Source organism: Molothrus ater, chromosome 26 (genome assembly GCF_012460135.2).
Source record: "Molothrus ater isolate BHLD 08-10-18 breed brown headed cowbird chromosome 26, BPBGC_Mater_1.1, whole genome shotgun sequence".
Taxonomy (NCBI): domain Eukaryota; kingdom Metazoa; phylum Chordata; class Aves; order Passeriformes; family Icteridae; genus Molothrus; species Molothrus ater.
In genome coordinates, this window is record NC_050503.2 from 4,667,242 (window position 1) to 4,691,452 (window position 24,211).

The following is a 24,211-nucleotide window of genomic DNA, read 5'->3' on the forward strand; positions in this document are numbered from 1 at the left end:
CCCTGTCTCTTTTTGCTGCACTGTGACAGTGACACCAAACAGGACTGCAGCTCCCAGGAGCATTCCCTGCCAGAGCTCTGGGGGATCTGGAATGGGATGAATCCCCAGGACACCCCTGGGAAGAGCCCTGGCAGCACATGGGACCAGCCCTGGCAGCCCCAGGGTCACTGGGGGTCTCTCCATCCCTGAACAAGGATCTGGGCTCAGCTTTAGCCCAGGATCACTGCAGGTCTCTCCATTTCTGAACAAGAATTTAGACTCAGCTTTACCCCAGGATCACTAGGGGTCTCTCTGCTGCTCAGCTTTACCCCAGGACCACTGAGGGTCTCTCCAATTCTGAATAAGAATTTAGGCTCAGCTTTTGCCCAGGATCACTGGGGGTCTCTCTGCTGCTCAGCTTCACCCCAGGATCACTGGGGGTCTCTCTGCTGCCCAGCTTTACCCCAGGACCACTGAGGGTCTCTCCCATCCCTGAACAAGGATCTGGGCTCAGCTTTACCCCAGGATCACTGCAGGTCTCTCCATTTCTGAACAAGGATCTGGGCTCAGCTTTACCCCAGGATCACTGCAGGTCTCTCCATTTCTGAACAAGAATTTAGGCTCAGCTTTACCCCAGGATCACTGAGGGTCTCTCCATCTCTGAACAAGGATCTGGGCTCAGCTTTAGCCCAGGATCACTGCAGATCTCTCCATCCCTGAACAAGGATCTGGGCTCAGCTTTAGCCCAGGATCACTGCAGGTCTCTCCAATTCTGAATAAGAATTTAGGCTCAGCTTTAGCCCAGGATCCCTGCAGGTCTCTCCCATTCCTGAACAAGGATCTGGGCTCAGCTTTACCCCAGGATCACTGCAGATCTCTCCCATCTCTGAACAAGGATCTGGGCTCAGCTTTAGCCCAGGATCAGGTGCAGGAGGAAAGCTGAGCTTGGCCTCAGAGCCACCTTGGCTGTGAGGACTCAGCTGCAGCACCAGGCTCCTCCAGGCCAGATGGAGACATTTCCATCAGCACAACAGCTCAAATCTGTTGTTTCTTCTGGGCCCTGCTCAGCTGGATGGGGACACCCACCTCCCACTGGGGCACCCTCAAGGCTGTGAAGGATCCAGACCCTTCCTCTGGACCTGACACTGGCTGAGAGCACAGAGAACCAGTCCTGAGGATTTCTGCACATCACAAAAGACAATTTGTGCAATTTGTCTGTCACAAACCACTCTCAGCACTGGGGCTGGAGGAGCAATTAGCAGGAGGATCAGAAAATCAGACCCAAGGGGCAAAAGCACCTGTTCTAACTAAAAACCCACAGAGAGGAAGACTCCACATTCTCAAAAAGCTTTGAACCAAACAGGACAGCTCAGATTATTCACCTGCTATTCACCAAACCAAATTCCACTGGAATTTCTAAGGATCTGCCCCTCCTGGTTACTCATTTACAGACACAAGGGGATTTACCCACTGTTAGTTTCTCACACTACTCTGCAGCCATTGCTATTTTTTTTTTTTTTTTTTGCTAATCCTGACACTTGTTCTACAATTAGAGCAGGACCAGTGTCTCAGCAGCTGATCTTTACACTCCAGGCTGGTTATTCTGTATTTTTTACAGGTTCTCTGTGGGATGCAGAACATTGCACCCATCTGGCAGGCAATTAGCACAGCTCTGCTCTCCGAGGTGAACCATTACCTTCCTCCCCTGCACTGCACCACTGCCACACAGCTCTCAGCAGAGCACAACCCAAATCTCCTCCCCAGGATAATGTCCAGGAGAACATTACAACTGGCTAATTATGAACCTGGCCTTGTCCCCATCCTCCTGAGGGCAGGCAGGACAAGAGAGCTGTGCTGGCAGCCCAAGGAAAGGAGGGAATCACCACCTGGGTCACTGCAGGAACAGCAGGCGCCTGTAAAACTTTGCCCAGCTCAGACCTCCCAAGAACTTCTTTAAATGAGTATATGGTAAGGAAAAAACCCCAAACCTGTCTGCATGTGAGCAAGGACAATCTAATTGTGCCTGGGAGCACAGAAATCAATGAAGCCGTTTCTGAAATAGAGGAAAGCTGCAGTAGTTAACTAAAAATCACATACTCAGGAATGGGGTAGGTAGGGAGGGATAAATCCCTCTCATCCATTAAAATCCCATCTCATCCCACTCCTGCCATGGCAGAGACTCCTTCCACTGTCCTGGAGTGTCCAGCCTGGCACTGGGCACTGCCAGGGATGCAGGGGCAGCCCCAGCTGCTCTGGGTACCTGTGCCAGGGCCTGCCCACCCCCCCAGGGAGGAATTTCCTCCTGATGTCTCTCCAGGAATTCTCTGCCCACAGAGGTGCAGGCAGCTCCCAGTGCACACCCTCGGCTGATCATTCCCTGCTTAACCTCAAATGAGATTTCAGCAAAGCTTTGCCCCCACAGTGTAACAGACTCCCCCCTCAGCTGGCACCCCCAGCCTGGCACCCCAGGTTAATTAACCCTGGTTTGGAGCAGTATTAAGCAGGAAGCTCAGAACAGACAAGTGCCACGGAGTGCCGGGGGAATAAATCGGGCATCTCCTTCCACACTTCCACTTTGTGTCCCCAGATCTGCTCCTGCCCTGCTGCTGCTTGTTCAGTAATTTCACGCTACGCTGCCTAACAATGTAAGCATGGAGGCTCCATCTAAAACTGCACTTCCCAAATGTCACTTGTTTGTGAACACATGGCTGAACCCAAAATTGCTTTTAATATTCGAGTGGTGCCTGCTGGCTCTGTTGTAGTTAAGGGTCTGTCTGAATTTCCATGATAAACCCCATTTTCTGGGGTGTAATACCATGACCACTCACTACACATAAACCTGCTTTACAAGGTCACAGCAGACAAACATCATTTTTTACATTTTTAAACCAAGACTGCTTGGCTATTTTTGAGTTTCAGACACCTGCCACTGATTTGAGGTCTCTTACAGTTTAAGGTTTTTCTTACCATCCCTTTAACTCCAGAACAAATCCAAATGTCTGACCCATCCCTGGAAGTGTCCAAGGCCAGGATGGACAGGGCTTGGAGCAAACTGGGATAGTGGAAGGTGTCCCTGCCCATGGCAAAACTTCCCAGATTCTACTGAATGAGCTTTGCTGGTCAGTTATTCTGCAGACTTCAAACCAGGAGAGCTGTCACAAACCAAAGTACACCAGGAACCTGCCCTAATGAGAAATAACCACACAATCATAACTCTCCAAACTTAACTGAGTGCACAGATTAAAGGAATTCAGGTATTTTCAGTGTTATTACCATAGTGTTATTAAAGCTTAAAAGTATTTCCAGCTTATTCCTTCCCCTCCAGTGTGCACCTAATGAGTTGTGCTCAGTTACATCAGTCACCTTATTCACTGTGAAACACAGCTTGGATGCACCAGAAAACTAATTCCACTTTACCAATCCCAAAACAACCCGTTCAGAACCTGAATGAAGCACTTGAGAAAGCCATTCCTACACCCTCAGAATAAAATGGAGCTGGGGGTGCTCAGCCTGGAGAAAAGGAGACTCAGGGGTGAGCTTATCACTCTCTACAGCTCCCTGAAAGGTGCCTGTGCTCAGCTGGGGCTGGGCTCTTTCTCCAGGAACTGACAGAACCAGAGCACACAGCCTTGAGCTGCACCAAGGGAAATACAGGTTGGATATTGGGAAAATGTGTTTTACAGAAAGGGTGATGAAGTTCTGGAATGGTTTTCCTGGGGAGGTGGTGGAGTCACCATCCCTGGGTGTGTTTAACAAAGCCTGGATGTGGCACTGGGTGCCAGGGTTTAGTTGAGGTGTTGGGGCTGGGTGGGACTCAATGATCTTTAGGGTCTCTTCCAACCCAGTGATTCTGTGAATTCTGTGAGTTCTGTGAACTCTGTGAATTCTGTGAGTTCTGAGAAAACAAATTATCGAGAAGCAAAACCAGCGATGTGGGACAGTGAGAGAGCCCATCCCAAAGCAGAGGCACTTTCTGTGCTCTCCTCGGGAATGAGGACAAACAGGTAGCATGGCTGTGTGTGCCAGCACTGCCCCAGCTGTCCCTGCCAGCTGCCCACCTGTGTTGCCATCTTGCCGTAGTCGATCCAGCGCAGGGTGGCAAAGTTGGTGGACTCGGCGCAGTTGAAGCCGTGGTTGAAGCCAGCGTGGTACCCGTAGGGAAATGTGATCATGAACTCCCCAGCTTCCTGGGTGATCTGCAAAGCAAAGGAAAAAGGAGGAGACACCCCACAGGGCACTTAATGCAGCAGTTTGAGAACAGAGACCCATTAAAAAGCCCCACAGATGAAATCTCTTCCCACTGGAGGGTGGGCAGAGCAGCACTGGCAGCTCCTGGCCGAGCCTGGTGAGCTGCAGGAATACTCAAGGATTTCTCTTAAGGGAAAAACTCAGAACAGTGGATGGAAGGGGTTACATGACCTGAACTATTTACACCTGCAGGCTCCAGTTACAAAGGAACATTCAGGCTGCAACATTCCAAAAGATCAAGGCAGCACCTCCCCTCCACGGGGCATGGAAGAGGCAGAGCTTGACCTTCCCTGTCCTTCCAACCAGCAGTGCTGACAGAGCTCTCACAGCTGTCACAGGCCAAGAATTCTGCTTGGATTCCTTCCCCCAGCAGCTCTGAGCCCACAGAGACCCCAGGGGACTGCACTTCCAAACACAAGGATGGGGCCAAATGCAAAATGGAAACACACAGAAGTTCAAACGCTCCCCCCTCGGCTGGGCCGACATCTGAACTTGCAGATGTCATTAACATTAGAAGAATAATTCAAGAAAGAGGGAATAAAAGCTGCTGTGATACACAAGAAGTTCCTGCAGGATTTCAGGAGGAGGAGGTGCTGAAGTCCAGCCTGCATCCATCCCCTCCACAAACCCCAGCAGTGCCACTCTGCTGGCTCCAGGAGATGGACAGATGATGTTCCTGTCAGTGAATGCACATCCTGATGTCTCCATTTCAAGCCCACATCATCCATGCCACTGCTGTCAACATTATCCCACAATAAATTAGAAAACACTCCAGATGATGGATAGGCCATGCAGAAAAGTAATAACTATTGAAGGAAAGCCAGCACAAACTGCCACTCATGAAGAAAGCCCCAAATTTACTGACTTCTGCAAGCTCTTGAGGAATAAATGGAGAAATCAATAGGAGATTACAGAAATACACATTTTTAATTATTAAAAAGCCCTAGTATTGATCTGTTTCTTTTTTTTTCCAGAACAGCATTATAGAGATTTATAAATGCTGCCTATTTCAACTTCATTGAAATCTGCCAAGGATTTGGATGCAGGGATCCTATCTCTGTTCCTCAGGAAAAATGGCACTTGTACCCTGTTTGTGAATAACAGCCTCCACTGTTTCAGGCCAGGGCTCGGAGTTTGGGACAGTGGAAGGTGTCCCTGCCCGTGTTTGGGATTTAAGGTCCCTTCCCACTCCATGATTCCACGAGAGCAGTTTGGAGCAGGCCTCTGTGACACTTCCCCCGTCCACAGGCAGCTCTGGCTCCGTGTGCTGGGAGCAGCCAGCAGCAGCAGCAGCAGTTTGAGTGATTCTGCACAGATACAAATCCCTGTAACCATCCCTGGCCGAGGAGATTTACTTCTTGCCACAAGACTTTAAGAATAAGCACATTAAAACGATCATACCAAATAAACATGACCCCGCTTTTCAAATCAGGGCTTAAGAGCTGCAGGGATCCTTCCAGGCTTAGAGCAGCATGAACACTTACACAACAGGGAACCAGCACAGCCAGCTCCACTTTGGATCATACTGGATCCACAAGAAAATCAAAAAGTGTTTCTGAATCACCACTGGGGGTTTTGCTGCCCCTTGATGAGCCAGACCATCCTTATCAGCTCGCCCCTCTCTATATGAGAGGCTCCCTAACTGCCAGAGTTTGTTCAGTGACAGCTTTTCCTCTCCTCAGTGTCTCAGCCAAAACCCAAACTCTCCTTTTTGCAGCAGAGCTGGTTTGAACCCCAGGCTGCCCTCAGCACAGCAATGCCCTTGGAAATAAAGCCAATTCCCTGGGTGGCTCTGCTGGGTTGACTCCTCAGGAGAGAGGAGCTGTGCAGGGCCAGCCTGCAGGGACCTACCCTGTCAAAGGGAATCCCATATTTCTTCAGGATGGAGGGAGAAATGAGGGTCATCTTGTGACGGAGGAAAGCATCACATCCCTGAGAGCTTCCTGGGAAGAATCCTGTGGAGACATTCAAAGGAGGAGCATCACTACAGGGCTGTCCTTGGGAAAACAACACAACCTGCTGGATTCCACATCAACCTGCCCTACATATCACTATCTAAAGGGAGAACATGTTAATATCCAGGGAAAGGAAAGGGCTCCATGCCAGGCAGTGGCACGAGGGACACGTTCACAGTGGTCACCAACAAGTGGCAGAGGCACCAGGACCTGACCCAGTCAGCACCTCAACACCCCCAAGCCTTAAATTCTGCTACTGAGTTATAAATTGTGCCACTAATCACAAATAATTAATTGGTAAACACTGCCCAAACCCCTCAATGGCAGCTCAGCCAATGTAACCCAATTTTCCTCACTATGTCCTTCCCTCCAAGTGGCTGATTCCATAACAAATTGTGCTTGTAGGAACTCAAACCCATCACAGTTTAGGAAAACAAATAACCCAAGCTCTGGAACCAAAACTAATTGATGAGACATAATGGAAGGGGTTTCACAAAGTCAAAAGGATTACTGGATTCCAGGTTTACTTATATTTTTGTACTAAAAGCATTTCAATTCAAATTATGACTGTCTGCTACCCAGTCTGTCGTCCCTCTCTGCAGTTCCTCTTTTTAATGCACAGTTTAAGTGGCTCTCATTAAAGCCACTAATAAAGAAGCACATTTTAAGTGATTAGCACCAATAACATGGCAACACATTAACATTCTCTCCATGGGCTCCATGGCTCTCCCAGTGAGCCCATTTACAGCTCAGCTATTCATTTTCCATATTAATTGCACACTCATTTCTCCATAGTAAACTTCTCCCCACTGATGCACAGGACAGGAGAATGGCCAGGCAGCAATTTTGGCTCTTTGCAGAGTTAAATCATCACCCACCCATCTTTTAGAGACAGGAAACTAAAATAAAGACCAGATCATTGATAATTTGCTCCTGGTTTTACAGCACAAACCATCTCCATGCCTCAAAATTGATCATCCGTAAAAATTAGTTACAAACAGCAAGAAACTTATTATTGCTCCTGTCAGACTTGGAGTGGTATTTCAGAGTCTGCAGAACACAAGTCATCTGATTGATTGACTTCTTATAAAAATTACTTTTTTCATCTATTAAAACCTGGCAAATTACTGAGCTGTAGCTTTGAAATGCAACATTTCTGAGCAGCCATTTCCAGTGTTATTTGTATTTAGGGATCAGGGAGCTCAGCGCCCATGAGAACAGCACCAAGCCCCAGGACACTCATCCCCAGTTATTCTGCATTTACCCCACACAATCAGCTGCTCCCCTGGACACCCTGGAGTGTGCTCAGCAGGAAAAAGCAGTACAGGAATTTGTCTGTTTTCTGGGAAATCAGCATTAGAACTTTTCTTTTGCATCAGAGTAGAACCTTCCAGATTTCCCTGCCTGCTCCTGCCTTCACCACCAGATTAAAACCACCCCACTTCCCTCACTGGAGATGAACCACAGAAATTTGGAGTTAATTATTCTGGGCCAGCAGCTTTTTTTAGCTGGGCAGCTCCTTGAACATTTGCAAGTGAACAAAAATAGAAACAACACCAACAAATTAAAACATATCCACTTCTGCAGCCAGACATCTTCCCTGAAGCTTGAGAGGTGGGAGTTTGCCACAGCTCAAAGTAACTCTCCCTCCCCTCCACTCCAATTTTCCTTTTCCTTTTCCCTCGCTTTCATTTTTTCTTCCTTTTTAATATGAACTTTATGGCACTGAAAAATAAAGGAAGATGAGGCTAAAATAAAAGGAAAACAACCAAATACAAAACGTGTTTATAGGGTGAAGGAGCAATGGCTACAAACTGGAAGAGGGGAAATTTAGGTTCAGCATCAGCCAGAAAATGTCTGTTGTGGTGTGGTGAGGCTCTGGAACAGGCTGTGGCTGCCCCATCCCTGGAAGCATTCCTGGTCCAGGGGAAGGTGCAGTGAAAGGATTTTTGGAGTCCTTTCCAACCCAAACCCTTGTGGATTAAACCCACTGCCCAGACATGGGAGGGTTAGGACTTAATGCCTCAAAATCCAAAGGTTTTTAAGGAATTTTAGTTCAGGTCAGGTTTAGTTTAGTTTAGTTTAGTTTAGTTTAGTTTAGTTTAGTTTAGTTTAGTTTAGCTCAGGTCAGGCCACGCCAGGAGACCGAGGCTTGGAGGGAAGAGCTGAAGGAAAATTAAAATTCCCTGTCACGTTCTCTGGCTCTGAAGCTGCTCCCCCAGCTCAGCAGGTTCCTCAAGCAGCCCCTGAAGTCCCCAGCAGGTCCAGTCAGTGCCAGTCCTTGCTGAGCCCAGCCCAAAGCCAGGCTCACCTTTTGCCAGGCGTTCCAGCCTCTTGCCGTGCTCCGGGGGAATGGCATACCTGGGAGAACAGAAACCAAGAGATCATTATATGTGATGGAACCAATGCATTTTTCATGTAAAAACAGGGAGAGGACAAGGCTAGGAACAAGTGGGGCAATAACCCTGAGCACAGCACACAATGGCTGCAATCAAACCAAAATTCTGTATGTCTGAAAGGCATCAGTAACACACAATCCATGGAAAAAAACAGCATTTAATAAAAGTCCTCAGACATGTTACATGAAATGTGTGTTTTCCTGGCACCTTCTCAAACAGCATCAGGTAAGGTAAAAGGAAAATGGAGAAGACAAAGTGATGATGCAGCACTGGAAACCCCAGGAATAACTGAGTGCAGGGAACAGCAGGTGTGTTCTCCATGGGGAAAATATCTGCAAAATAAAACTGTGCTAAATATTAATAAGCAAGAAACAGATGGGCTGAAAAGGTGTGAAGGAGGGTCTGTGTGCTTTGGAAAAGAATAAGCCTTTTTCTGTGCAAATAGCTTTCATTTTATTCAAAAAAGTGAATATTCTTCAGCTCAAGCAGTCATGGCTCAATCCTTATGTCCCTGCTGGATTTTACTGTCTGATGTGAAATAATGGAATTCAAGTATTCAATAATTTTCTTGATGAGGTGACCCTGAAAATGCAGGGTCTGCTGATGAAAACATCATCAAAGGGTGTAGGGAACAACTTCTACACTTCCTAAAGCCAGCGTTCTTAGATTTTGGGTCAGTAAAGTGCAAAAGAATTTGACTGGAATTTTTTCAAGAGTGCAAATAATTGAATGTAATTCTGGAAAAACAATCAACTGTCCCTGAGGTCCCAGCCACAGGGCTGGGTGTGCCCAGCACGTACAAACACCAGGGAAGTTACAAATGGCTTTTTCTTCCCTAAAGCTGTTGGTTCTCTCAGTGCTTTGAGGTTCACAACATTCTCAGGAGCAAAGCCCAGGTGACAAAGATTTATGTGTTCAGGTTATAAGAAGGGAGCTGAATCCCAGGACACATTTCAACGTGTTTAACATGATGGCACACAATAATATTGCCAATGGAAATTTGTAAATCGTTGGTTACATCCTGCAGCAAATTAAATACGGCTCTCCCTGCTTTTTGTGACAGAGAATTCTGAGAATTTACATTTGTGGGAATGGCATTTATTGCCAGCTATAACTTCTCTTCAAAGTGAATAATAAAAAATGCATTATTTTTGCTATTTCAAATAAAGATGTCAAACCCATCCTTCTCATTATCCCTCACTGGGATCAGGAAATTGCAGGAGGGGACTCAGCAACAGGTGCCCAGCACTGCCCCTCCTGGGCTGGGGGCTCAGAATGCACCTGAATTTGGGGGGGTTTCAGCCAGACAAATTCTGCATTTTCCAGTGTAAAACCACGACTGGGAGAAGCAGCTCGAGGCCCAACCTGTGCCAGGAACTCAAACACACCTGGGCTGGCCTGGCAGGGGGATGACAGCGCACAAATCCCACACGGGGCCCTGCAGGGTTTAGGCACTAAGCTGATTTGAACTGATGGCTCGGAAAAAATTTAAGGTAAAACACTATGCAGCACCTAATCTTGTAAAATAATAAATGCAGCAATGGACTCCCAACATTCCCTGACCAAAGTTTGACAGTGCCTTAAATTGCATAATTATCAAACAATTCAATTTCATTTGTCTGGGACAAAGCTTGTGGCTTTTATTTTACAAAGACCATTCATCACTTACATAAATGTGATAAAACTAATCCCGATCCAAAGCTCCTTTGTGGGATTAATGTCCCTTAAAACAGGGAAATGAGACATTCCATTCCTTCTGGGAAAAATGCTGAAGGATTGGGAAAGAACTAATTTATGGCTACAAGGCTGCTGATGATTAATGTAATATCCCCAGTCTACAATGCAACCTTCACTTAATTAGTGCCTGTAATTGGGAGTTGTAAAGATAAGATTAATTGAATCTTGAGGATGTTAAAAGTTTAATACATTGGAACATGGTTATTGTGTTATCTGAAACTGCAGCCTGCAAAAAGCCAAGCAAGGCTTCAGAGAACAGCCCATGGAGAGACAAAGAAAAAAGACTTGCTTGGATAGAAACCAGCCAGAGAGGAGGAATTTCCAGCTTACAAAAAAGAACTATATGTAATAATATACAAATCAAAATACCCCAGCACAGAATGGTAATAGCTGACTCCGATTTTAGAAATTAACTTTTTTCTTTGGGCCAGTCTTTAGGAAGCAGAGCCTACACATCCCTGTGCCTTTATTCTTAGGAATTCAAAATATTAACTGCAGAAGAGAATTAAAAGTAGGTCAAATTCTGCTTTAAGTTACGCTCACAAATCTGACTGATTTACATAAAGATAGGCAATAAAGACAGAATTTGGGCTGCTATTTAAAACCAGAAAGAGAAACAGAAGGCTCCTGCACGTATGGCACAGATTGAGCTGCATCTACACACAAAATGATTGATTCCAAGGCAGAACAACAATGGAAAGATTAAAAACTGCTGCAACCCCAGGGGTGCAGTCCCTGAGCCGCGAGCACCCGGCAGGGCTGGCTCTGGGTGCCGCTGATGCCCCCTGCCCTCTGTGAGAGCCAGCACTCCTGTGCCTCTCAGCAGTTTGCCACCATCCCCACAGCTCAGCTCAGCTGCAAAACCTCAATCCCACAGGCAAGCCACAGGTAAAAAACATCCAATCATTTCCTTTTCTTCAGGCATGACTTCAGGAGCCCCCGGTGCTGGGAACACTGGGCTGGATGTGCCCCTCTGGCTCAGCTGTCCCCAGCACAAGGGGCACTGATGGCCAAAGCAGCAGTGGCTGGAGATAAATCACAAATCCAGCCCCATTCCAAGGGTCAGCCTTGCCCAGAGTGACCAAGACAAAGGGCCAGGCTTCACCCAAAACCCTGCCACTCAGCACTTTGGGGATTGCAGCAGGAAAAATGTGCTGCTGCCCTGCCAGGGAACAGGAGATTTACGCAATGGGGAAAGAAAAAGCAGCTTGAGATAAAAAAAGTTATAGTTCTGTGACTCAAATGTCATCTTACCCCCAAGTCAACAACCTGAAAGTAATATACTGAGCCTTTTAAATTACCTTTTTCTACTTTCCACCAAAACAACAGAAAATCCCTGAAGTGGATCAAGTACCACTTGTACACATCTAGAACTTGCTGTTCTCTGGGAAAGACACTCAGCTCCCAAACTTATTTCATGAAACCTAAATCCAGCATTTCTGAACTCTACTTCCACTCAATTTTCTGAGTCCTTGAGTCAGAATCACAAGTCCAAAAGGTTTTGCCCCAAAGCTATAAATGAGTCAGAAAAAGATCTTCTTGGAGTGGTGGCTTGCTTTTGTTAATACGGAATCCCAAAATGGTTTGGGTTGGAAGAGATCTTAAATATCCATTTCCACCCCTGCCATGGCAGGGACACCTCCCACTGTCCCAGGTGCTCCCAGCCCTGTCCAGCCTGGCCTTGGGCACTGTCAGGGATGCAGGGGCAGCCCCAGCTGCTCTGGGCACCCTGTGCCAGGGCCTGCCCACCCTGCCAGAGAGGAATTCCTTCCCAGCGTGAGTTGAACTGGACAGTTCTCCTCTCCTTAACACTAAAGAGAGGTCTGTCCTGTTTGCCATCATAGGATATCATTAATAGAGTAATTTTCTTGGTGTTTTGTTTATTCCCTTGGAATGGGGCTTGATGGATGTGGATAATTATCAGACTATAAAAGCCAGCAAATGTGCTATTTTCTATCGCTCTAAATCATCAAACAAATAAAGTGTGAAACAGCATTTCTGAATACAATTTTCCCCTCTAATGGTTTAGAATTATTATCAGGAACAATGAGAATAAATAAGCAAATGTCTTGTGAATTAAGAATTAAACAAGTGTGTCAGTAAAAAGGAGCATTCAGGCCATCCAGGGATACAGGGATGCCTTTGGGGCCACCAAGGAATGATGAAACAGGGAAGGGAATTCACTTGGGCAGCTTCCAGCACCAGGTGCTGCTCAGGGACCTCCCAGTCCCAGGTTCTCCCCTCTCTGCTGCTTCCTCAAAGGGAGCCAAGCTCAGTTTTGGCTTCCAGTGGCCAAAACCCTAAAACTCCATCCATAGCAAAGGTTCATAGCTGTTTTCTCCTTGTTTGAGAGGAATTTTTCTCACCTGAAGCCATCCCTACCTTTGGCAGAGGACCAGACCATCCTGTCCCTTCGCCCAAAGCTTCCAAGACCTTTTCCCACTCCAGCTGTCACCCCCAGAGGTTTTTCCCAGTTACACCTTGTTCCACACCTCATTTACACTCTCTTGCACCAACACAGAGCAATTAAACAGTGATTAGTTCACCAAGTCCCACACCCCACTCTCTGGGAGCCTGGGCTCCATGGGCAGGGGGAGGTTCGAACACAAGACTCTGGAAATGTCACTTCAGTGCCATTCCTGGGAGAAGGTAAGAAACTCAATTTCACAGTGTCTGCACAAGGTCTGCCCAAGCAGGCCCCACACAGTTTAACACACCATAATTGTGGAATAAGGAACACAAACAGAACAGGAGCAGCACATTTAAAATGTCCAGGCCAACGTGTCAAGCTGGGGTGAGTTATCTGTCTTCAAAGCAGATTTAATTGTGCCAAGAACAGTGACCCTTCAAGATTCAAATGCCAACCTGCTCTCAGCCACGACAGGCAGAATGAAAAGCTGCTATTTCAGCCCCTGTAAGGCAAAGGGTGCCCATAAACACAGAATCTGAACCCTGACTTCCAACATCTTTAGCCCCCACAACAGCAGCAAAGCCTCCAAAGAAAACCCCTTGGTCTATCAGGAATATTTATCACCCAACAGAAGCATTAAGAACCAGCATTAGCACAGGGTGGTCCCTCCCTGCAAAGTTCAGATCCTGCTCCTGAGGCCTCATTTTTCTACAAGGTAAAACATTAAACAACATCTCCTCACTGTGTCAGAGCAAAGCTCAGGGTAGAAGTGGGAGTTTCCATGCTAGAATCTCCCAGAATATCCTGAGCTGGAAGGGACCCACAGGGATCCTGCTGTGCAACACTATTTTTAAGCTGGTTTGCCTGTATGAGAAAAGAAAAAAAGGTATTTCAAGAAGAACAGGTTGTTCCTTTGTTGGTAGCGTTGTCACCTCCCTTCCACGGTCACCTCTCTTTTCCTCACCTTTACCCTCCTCCAAAATTAACCTCCCTTCTTGCCTCTCTCCCAACAATTTGTTAAAATATTCAAATCAACTCCCTTTCCTCTTCCCCTCACATCAAATCTGAGGTTGGCCCACGCTGAATGGGCTGGAAATCTCCCATTTCCCATTTTCTCAAGATCCTGGTTAGGAAAGGAGATTCCCTGGCCTCCTTCTCCTGCCCTCTTCTGCTGTGGCTCCTGCCATCAGCAATGCAAACCCTGCCTGCAGATAGGATCACACAGGGACCAGAGAGCTCCCTGCTCCTAGGACAGAGCCTTTATCAAGTGCCTGCAGCTTTATCTTGAATGGATCATTCCACAGCACAATGGATGATGGAATTCAGTGTCTTTAACTAGCAGTGTCAATGATTTCAAATAATGACATTTTTATTGAAATACACCCAGAGTGAGAGATAAACACGCAGGCTGGGGAGTATCAACTCCAAAAGCCACAATTAGGAGTAAACAGGACCAAATCCCAACTCCAAAACACACCAAACCCACCTGCCTCCCACAGCTGCTCAATGCAACCCTTGGGCAAGCAGCACAGGGAGAAAATCAGGGCAAACCTGCTCAGGAAGGGCCTGGGCACCACCAAACACTCCCAGCCCTCACCCACAGGGCCCATTTCACTGCAGACAGTCCCTTCCCACACACAGAACTTGCTCATTACCCACAATGGGAAGAAATGGCAGCGATTTTGCTGCCAACAGAACAGGAGGATGAAAAACTTCCTCCTTCCCCAAAGAAACTGAAGTTGTGACTGCAAAGTCTCCGTTTGTTTTCCAGTAAGGATGGGCAGAATATCTCAGGTTACTCTGAAGCTGGGATCAAATCCCTGGAGATTGAGCACTGGAAGATTAGAGCCAAGCCTAACTTGTGCCAATCATGTACTTCTGAAAGACTCTCCAACCCTTAGAGCTGCCTTGAGCTAGAAATAGGATTAAAGAGCCATTAGTTTCAAGAAGTGACATTAGACAGGAGCTTTTTAAAATTCAGATTTTAAAGCAATATGAATTTTCAAGAGGTACAACTGAGCTCCAAGATTAGCACAATGGGCTACTTCCAGTGTGATTCACTCACCCCCGACTCAAGGAACACAAAGAGGAGATTTTTCCAGAACTCCAAATGCAATTTTCAAATACTTTTTTTTTTTTTTAAAGCAGAGAATTTAATGTGAACAACCATCTGCTCTTGGAAAGACTCTCAGTGCCCCAGTCCAGTCAGCTCCACAGCACAAGTGCCAGGCACAAAGCACAAAATTGCAGAGCACATTGGAGTCTCTCCCTCCACATGTAAAAATAACCCAGGGCCTGCCTCTCTGCCTGCAGTGAATGAGCAGCATGAAGGAGCCATTTTACTAAGAAAAGGTGTTTGGGGAAAAACATTATGAAGTCATTTACTCATTCAGTTTAGCCAAGAAGATAATTAGTACACAATTCAACAGAGATGAATGACTACAATATTCACCCCCTTGCCATTCCCCATTATTTGTTTGGAAGAACCTGTTCACATCAGATTTATTTCCCTAAACTGGCAATCAGATTATTAATTACTGGTTGTTTTTGTAGTGCATACCATACAAATAGAAAGAAAAGCACAGATTATGCTTCAAAGAGCCCGTATTCTGAAATAATAGCTCATTTCAGCTCCAGGAACAAGGAGAAAAAAGGCAACCAGGGGAGATCAGAGCTATCTGTGCCTTGTACCAAGTGACCTGTGTGAGCTGCCTCCCTCACCGGGCACAGCACCACGAATTCCTGAAAACAACACCAGGATAATTGCCTCCAGCAGAACAAAGAAATTTGCTCCTGAGTAATGAAAGATATTCTTAGATTAGGAAACCCCTTGTGCTAGAGGTGCAATGCCTCTACACACACACACACACACACTCTTTTCTTTTCTGAGGAGAAAAAAATCCAGCATTCCAAAGGTTTAATGCTCCTCATCCATCAAACTGCACCGTTCCCAGCTACAACTGCTTTGAAGTGAGAGCTGTGTTCTTGTCAGCATCAAAGCCACAAGTGTTGTAGCTGAGATTTGATAAAGATCACTGACACAGTTTGGAAAGTTTCCTTTATTTCTCCTGTTTGATCCCCTTTGTGCGGCTGATTGGGCAGCTGGAAATGAAGTGGATGCAAACCCAGCACATTTATTCCTTGGAACATTAAGGGGTTAACGAGTGCTCAGCTCTCAGACAGCACCGAGTGCTATTTAAGTGCTGTCATTACTACAGGCTCCTCTTATTTTAAACCTCACTTGTGCTGCACTTGGCATCACCCCTCGACAATTTTCCCTGCTGAGTAAAGAAAAAAAAAAAAAAAAATCCCCGCTGATTTCTGCCAATGTGTTAACAAAATGTGAATAAAGACAAAGCTCTGCAGCAGCACTCCTGCTCCCTCCCAGCCCTCCCAAGCCCTGCTTCCAGCTCTGTGCCAAGCTGGAATCTGCAAGCTCATTGTCCCACGGGGAGGCAGATCAGGCTGAAGGAGTGAGATGGAGCATAGAAGCACATCTCCCTCCCCTCCAGCCCCAGTGCTCTGCTCAAAAGCCTCTGTTATTAAACCAATCTGTGATCCTGTCAGACTTCCATAGATCTTCATTTCAAACCAGGCCTGAGCTCCGAGCAGACGCTTTCAGAAGGCAGGAATGGTTGGAGCCCTCCTGGATCAAAGAGCTGCTTCTCTCAGTCCAGCTGGGGCTCCTGGGCTGCAGCCACAGCAGGGACCACCCCAGGATGCTGCTGGGACCCCAGATCAGCACCTCCTCCTGCTAACACCATCCTGGAAAGTGCCAGGAGAGAGCACAGGTGGGAAGGGTCTCCTCTCTGCTGGGCCAGGTACCACAGATGAACCTCAGCCTCTAAGATTTCTAATTTCAACCAACAGAACAGGCTCAGTACAGATGGACATAAAATGCACGGACTGAAAAGTGAAATGGCAGCAAAGCACAGAATAATTCCATGCCTTTTGCAGTGGGTTTGGGTGAAAATAAAAACCAAAGATGCTCTGGAGGGGAAGCACAAACAGCAGGGAGCTGAGAGAAAGGGGTGCTGAGGCCGAGATCAATCCATCTGTGCCTCCTCAGACAAGTCCCACAGCTGATTCCATCAATCCCCCAGCCTGGCTTGACCTTCATTTTCTGGCATTTTCTCTCAGTTAGATGAGGGTGAATGAAGAAAGGCAATACTTGAGTCCTAACTCCCCAAATCCTGTGCCTCCTCTGCAGCACAAAAATGACCTTTTAATAATCTGTCTACAACAGCCTAATGAAAGACCACAAAAACTTGAGTCTATTAAACAGAGAAATCTCCACTATTCCAGCAGCAGCACCTGATTGGGAAGATAATCCAAGGCAGAGCTCATTCAGGTCCTGCACAACGTGCTGACCCCATGGATTCTGAAAGCAAACCAGCAGTGAGCACTGTCCCCCTCACCCTTCTCCCACAGCACCACCTCCAGGAGGAAGGGCTGGGGAGAGGGCTGGGAGTGCTTTGTGTTGATTAACTAATGACTGCAGCTTGCAGGGCTGGATTAATGACTCCCTGCTCTCAGTTATCAGGGAATTACAGGGGGATACAGCTCTGCATCCCAGCACATCCCTCCTCCCATGCATCTCCAGCAAACCCACATGCACACGGATTCTCGGGGCAGAAAGCAAAGCAGATTTCACCTTCATTTTAGAAAAGTCAGGAGAGTGAAAAGCTGTTCTGCCTGGCCATACTTTATCTCACTTTCCTTTTATCCCTTTTAATGAATATCCCTGTTCTTTTCTCTCTGCCTTTTATCAACAGAAAAGGGTCTTGCTCTGCCAAATCTGCCTGAGAGCAAATGGTGTTGCAGTTAATCTATAAATCAACCATCACCATAAATTCTGCTCTTTCTCCATCCAAAACAGCAGAGCTGTAAAACAGATTACATGGGACAGCAGAGGCAGGAAGGAAATCTGGGAGCTGTGAGGAGCTGCCATCACAGCCAAATGGCCTTGCCTGCTTCTCCTTCCTCCCCACTCCACCCAAAAAGCCTCCAAACCTCTGCTGCCAGGCCTGGAACAGTTTTAGGAGCAAGGACACCTCACACACTTCCCATGGAAGATGATGCAGACCTTGGGGATTGAGGGAAGAAAGGGAATTCAGGAGAAGGTTCTGCAGCCTAACACCAAGAAACAGGAAAAGCGAAACTCAGAAAAATAAAAATTCTCGTGTGGCGCATCAGCTGTGAATCCCAGCTGTGACTCCAGCTAAAGCAGCCTAAGGAATCTCAGCATCTCCAGGGTGCAAGAGACCCCAACAAGCAGCACTGGCAGTGACACCTGACCCTGCAGGGATCCCAGCAGCCTGGGCAGAGCCCCCCGAGGGGAGGCAAGAAATGATGGAGGGACCATGGCTGGCCCTGCAGCCGCAGAGCTCTGTGCCAAACATGAAAGCAGCTGCCTGCAATGGGGTCACCCCGAGCCCACGGAACACCTGGGGGATGGCAGAGCAGGGGCAGAGCCCAGCAGCACAGGGATGGTGACAGGGTGAGGGGCAGCACCCTGCAAAGGAACAGTTAAGCTCCATGACTGCTTTAGGTCATTTTCCTCCTCCAAGGCAGTTTTCCAGGGATGAACATTTCCTGTCCTGTGAGGGGAGGACAGGACGAGAGTTCAGCAAAGAAAGCTGCAGCTCTTGCAGACCAGAGTGAGCAATAAACCCAGGGAGATGCTGAGAAGCTCAGATCTGCTGCTGCTCCAGGAGGGGCTCTCAGCCAAGGCCAGAGAGGGCTCCTTTGAGAATCCCTCCCTTGGGAACAGCCAGTCCTGGCTGGAATCTCCCCTCACAAGCCTGTGGAAAGGTGAGCTGTCCCTGACGACAAATGAATTACACTGTAGATGTGACAAGAGAGCCATGGAGCCCCTGGCTGGTTTGGCTTGGAAGGGACCTTCAATCCCACCCAGTGCCACCCCTGCCATGGCAGGGACACCTCCCACTGCCCCAGGCTGCTCCAAGCCCCATCCAGCCTGGCCTTGGGCACTGCCAGGGATCCAGGGGCAGCCACAGGGAGGATTTGCCCTCCTTGACTGGATTTGCCCCATGCAGGGAGCCTCACTGGGTACCTGGAGGGAAGAAAGCAGAAATTCTAAAATATTTCAAGCAACAAAGGTTAGGGGTAACTGCATGGACTCTCAGGTTTGCAGTCCTTTCACAAGACAGAATTCCAGAAGTGTTTCTGGAATGTAATTGTATCTGTGACCAGTGCTTCCAACTAATCATATTATTTTAAAGTTCCTTTGGTAATTTGTCCTTAATTCCACACAAACTGCTGTTCTGGCATAAAGTGTACTTTGTGATATCAAAGTCAAACAGATTAGGCATGATCCACTTCCAGTGAGGGAGTGTTTTGGAGAGGAGATGATATAACTTAAAAGCTAAAGCTGGCTCCCTGTTTTAATTAAAGGGGATTAAACATCCATCATGATAAGGGAAAAGGGACATTTTATAAAAATCAATTACCTTCCTCAGTGTCAGTCTGGTTTAACACCTGTGGTTTCTGGGAGAAGGGAGAGTGTAACATCCCACCATTAAGGTAAATTAAATACTGTTACTGTACAGCAAGACCACAAAATATCCAGGAAAAATAACTGTATCACCCAATCAGGCGGTACTGACAAAATAAAATGTTACACTCCCAAAGTGTATCAGGCAAATTCACAAGACTCAGATTCAAAGTTTCCTGCAGCACCTCCCCAGCCAGGAAGCCTCCAGTTAGGGACTGCACATCTTTATGGAGACAAAAGGAAGCGCTGGTGGAACACCTCAGCGTCTAAAAATATTCTTTTGGAATTGCAAAGGCTGAGCCACATCCATTCCTCAATAAAATGCCGTAATAACCATGAAGAATGAGGCCTGGCACTCAGCTTTGTTGCTTCTGTCATTAGAAAATCAGTTTCTGCTCGCACCGTTTGACAATATGCTCAATTTTAGGTCTCACACAGGAGTGTATGAGGTAATTATACACAATATGTATAATTGATACAGCAAAAATTCCCACCACCAGAGGTTTAATATGGGGCTGCAGAATTAAATACATTTCAGTCATTTCAAAAGTTTGAGACTGTGAAAAGGTGGCAATTAAATTCCTAATGCGAGAGGGACATTTTAGTGTAATTTGAGAAAAAAGCAAGTGAAAGGCTGGATCTGGCAGCTCCTGCCTGAGGGGCTTCACACGAGGTTACACAACTGCTCCCAGCCCCGGGGGTGCTGCATGGCAGTGCCCACACCTCCCATGCCTCCTGCTCCAGCTGTCAGACTGAATTTCCAGCTGCAGCAGCAGCAGGGTGGGAAGGTGAGGAGCAGAGCCCGTGCCTGGGAACAGCATATCCACAGGGAAAACCCCCCTGGAAAGGAGGGTTGTGAGGGAAGCAGCTCCTTCCTCCCCTTCCCTTCAGAAGGCAGCAGGGCTGGTGGCTCCTCACCCTTCCCACAGCCCCAGATAATTTATGGGAGACACAAAGGAAGAGTTATGGTTTTTAACGAGCAATTTTGAAGCAGATACTACCAATATACAGAGTCCTTGGTTCCGCTGAATAAATATCCCTGACAGCCAAACAATAACTCTGCCTCTTATTTTAGAGCTCAACCCCAAACTGGTAGACTCTGTAACTCTCCACACTCCTGCTATTCCCTGAGGTGCTTCCAAGATGATCACTGTCAGAGCCACGGAGTCTATAAAAAGGATGAAGGAAGCTGGGAAATTTCCACAGAGGTGGTGCCAGCAAAGCAGAAGGAACATTTCAGCCATCCCTGAGCAAAGCCAGGCTGCAGCGCTGCAATTCCAGCAGTGCAGTCCAAGAGCTCCCCCAGCTGAGCTCTGGGACAGCTGCAGTCACTCCCAGAACAGCTCAGGTACCTGGAAAGTTCCAGATCTGCTCCAAGGGGATTCAGATTTACTCTCTGCAGCCAGTGCTTGTTCAGAGAAGAGCTGGAGAACTCTTGAGAGGAGCTGTCATGGTGCAGAACAAGGAGTGGCTTGGGAAGTGGCAAACTCCTGCCTGATACTCAAGGGAAGGGCAGGGAGGCCCTGCCAAACCAGCAGTGGCATCCTGTCACAATGCATCCCATCCTGTGTCACACACTGTCACCTACCCATGAAAACTGCACTGAGAGGGAAAAGCTTCTGCTCCAAACACGGCCTTGTCCTCAAAACCCTCACCTCCCCCAGCTGGGGCAGCTGCAGAGGAGGAGTGACTCTCCCAAACACAGGATGGCTGGAGAAAGGATGGAACAACCCAGCCCAAAGCTCAGGCCAGCTGCTGCCACCCCTCCTGGAGCAGCCCAGTCCTGCTGGGACACTGCTGGTGGCCCTGAGCTCCTGCTGGGACACTGCTGGTGGCCCCGAGCTCCATGGCCAAAGGGGACCAGGAGCTTCCCATGGGCTGTGGCACCATCTGCTGGAGACGGCACCAGGAAAATGGGTTGGAATTAAGGGATTCTGGAGGAAGAACTGACAGGATCCAAACTGATTCATATTCTGAGCTGGAAACCCACAGGCTCATGTGTCCAACCCCTGGCCCTGCACAGACACCCCAACAATCCCAGCCTGTCCCAGAGCAGTGCCCAAACACTCCTGGAGCTCTGGCAGCTTTGGGGCTGGGACCATTCCCTGGGCAGTGCCCCAGCAGCCTCTGGGGGAAGAACTTTTCCCTGGGATCAGTCACATCCCAGTCATAATCCAGAACCACATTTCTGGAGCTCCACTTGCTTAACAGAGGTATCACAAGAGATTCTGCAAAATCCTCCTGCAGCTGCCTCAGAGAGCGAGCCCAAGGAACAGGAATGTTGGGAAACAGACTTCATGATGTGCTGGAAGGGTTTTAAAAACTCCCATTGATGTTCCAGAGAGTCAGCCCCTCCCTGCACCCTTCCCAGGCCTGGAAAAGAGCACTGGAGCCATTCATTTACAGCCTCCTGGCTCCTGGGGGCTTTTATGTGCCACAGGCACCAAGACCCAGAGCCCCCAGGGAGCCATAGCCCTGAGAGGTGGGAGGATGCTGCTGCCACTGCCAGGGCACGGTGACAGCACAGCCTCCCTGTGACATTTCTGCTCTCATTTGCATGCAAATGTCAATATTTATTAGTCACATTGAGATCTTCAGCAAAGCTCCCCTGGGTTGCTAAGTCTCTGCACTTATACTTTTAAATTGCTTTAAAAAGAAGCACATTGGCTCTTGGTAACTTATTCCAGACTTCCTACATTCTTTATTTCATCCTTAACTATCTACTGCTTTTGTGGGAAGTTATTTCCAAGCAGTCTATGCATCAACAGTGTTGAAAAATGTTTTACCATCACACCAAAAAATGACCATGGAAAAGTAACCTTTTCACTTAACTTGTCCCTGGAGCTGTGAACATATTTATGTATTTAAATAATGGAAATCTGAAAGTAACAGATGTTTCCTGCCTAGAGCACAGAGCAAGAACAACAGTGCTTCACTATTACAGTGCCTCTGAAGCATCCACACACTCCCATCCCCATTTGCTCTCCTGTGCATTAGTTTGCAAAAATCCCCAAGTGTTGAAATCTGGTTTTAATCGTGATGTCAACAAGTCTCCCTAATCCTGCTGAAAGTCAGGAATTAGGCCTCTGAGCAAGCCAGCATGAAAGAAAGTGAAATTGCTTTTAAATGTAAAGTAGGAGAGGAGAGAAAAAATGGGAATTGAGAGATTAGGTAAACCTGATGGAATTTGGTATAGCTGGGGAAAGGATATTTTAGTGGTGTCCAAGAGCCCTCACTCACCAGGATTTGGGCTCCCCAAAATGCAAGTAGTTGATGCTGTAGAGATCCATGTCCTCTGTATGCCAAGCAAAAGTTGTTTTCCACATGCCAAAGTAGAGGTAGGGAGTGTTCACCCCCTCGATGATGATGCCACACTCGTGTTCCACCATGTCCAGGAGGGTGTTCAGGTTGCCAATGTTCCACTCATCCACGTCCTGGAAGCCAACAGAAATGGTTTGTACTGGGAATGGCAGGGGCAGGCACAGCCCTCAGCGCCCTGCAGGGCCTCAGGGGCTGCTGCTGGTGCCACCTGCATTGACTGAACCCCCTCTGCCTCCAGGAAGGTTTCTTTGGTGCTCCAGCACTCTGAAGAGGCTCTTGCACTGTGCAATACCTCAGCAGCAATTAACTGTTCTGGTAATGAACGCAGCATACACTCAGGGTAAAACACACTCCTCTCAGATGTTCTTCCCCTGGGCAGAAACCCCAGTGTTTCCAAAGGGGCAGAACTTCTCCCTCAGGCCAGAGCTTCAGGTAAAACCAGGAAACCACCTGAGAACAGCTGTGCTGGTGCCTGGTTGTGTCCCCACCCTGATGGCAGCAGGGGAAGGATGTGACACTCCCAGCCAAGCACCAAATCCCCTGCACCCCTGAGATGTGCATGGCTCTGAGCACCTCAGATACCTCTGCTTATTCTAATTAATCCCATATTAAACCACAGTGATAATGAAAAGATACTCATACACTCACACACAATCAGACAACACTCCAAAGAAAGCCACTTCCCACTCAAAAGAAAACTACAGAGGAAGAGATTTAAATTATCTGCCTAAAAAGAGTAAGAAGAGAGAAACCTTTATCGTTTACAGAATTACTTGAAGCAGAGGATGAAATTTCACCATGGAAAAGCTTAAACAATTTGAATTGTAAAATAATTCAGTGTGCAGGTGCATTGTATCCTAATGGAGCTGCCTACAAGGAAAAGATCCAAATGCAAATAAATTAAAATCCAAATGTAAATAATTTAAAATCCAAATGCAAATTATTTATGTTAAGACTCAAAAAAATATTTTTGATGTAGCACCATTTCCTTAAAATGCTGTTTTTCTCTGGCTTTCTAAGGAGCTTCAGCAGAAATCTCCATTTTATTCCTTTAAAAAAGAAACAAAACCCAAAGTATAGACAATTTTTTGCCACAGTCTGCAAAAGAATTTGTTTAAATCACACTTTTCTTCATTTTTCTACTAAAAGTCAGCTTTTCACAGCTTCCACTGACTATTATCCTGAATCTCAGGGGAAGTTTAGTCCCACTTTTGTAATGAGGGGAAAAACACAAAAGTATTTGGGTTTTTTTAGGGTGGCTACATCAATGAAATTCTGAATTACAGCTCCTCAATGAGAAAAGTGTAATAAGGAGGTCAGTGTCTGAGATAAATGAAGGAGAAGCACTGCACTTACTGCATCATACAGGGAGCCACTGATGTCAGCCCCATAGATGGGGGACACAAAGGTGAGATTCTTCCAGTACTTGCGCTCCAGATCCTCAAAATCCTGGTGCCGAGGGGTGCAGTACCTGCCAGGGAACACAGGGATGGGAGGAGTCCTGAGGGCAGCCAGCACAGCAGCTCTGAGGGTGTATTTCACCTCTAATTCACAGAATTGCTGCCTTCCCACCTCTGCACAAACCCTCTGGGGCAGGCTGGATGTGCAGCGCCACATCCCCATCCCATGGAAACGTGAGGTGAGG

At 47.3% G+C, this 24,211-nt stretch overlaps 1 protein-coding gene across 2 annotated transcripts in view; it reads right to left on the reverse strand.

Moving 5' to 3' along the window:
- The window catches only part of KDM4B (lysine demethylase 4B), a 74,374-nt gene that overhangs the window by 38,383 nt on the left and 11,780 nt on the right, over positions 1-24,211 (reverse strand). For both annotated transcript variants that reach the window (XM_036399397.2, XM_054517360.1), the window contains 5 exons: positions 23,923-24,037; positions 22,486-22,679; positions 8,494-8,543; positions 6,079-6,182; positions 4,038-4,175 (listed from right to left, as the gene is read on the reverse strand). In XM_036399397.2, coding sequence (XP_036255290.1) covers positions 4,038-4,175; positions 6,079-6,182; positions 8,494-8,543; positions 22,486-22,679; positions 23,923-24,037 — 601 coding nt within the window. The remainder of the gene's footprint in view (positions 1-4,037; positions 4,176-6,078; positions 6,183-8,493; positions 8,544-22,485; positions 22,680-23,922; positions 24,038-24,211) is intronic.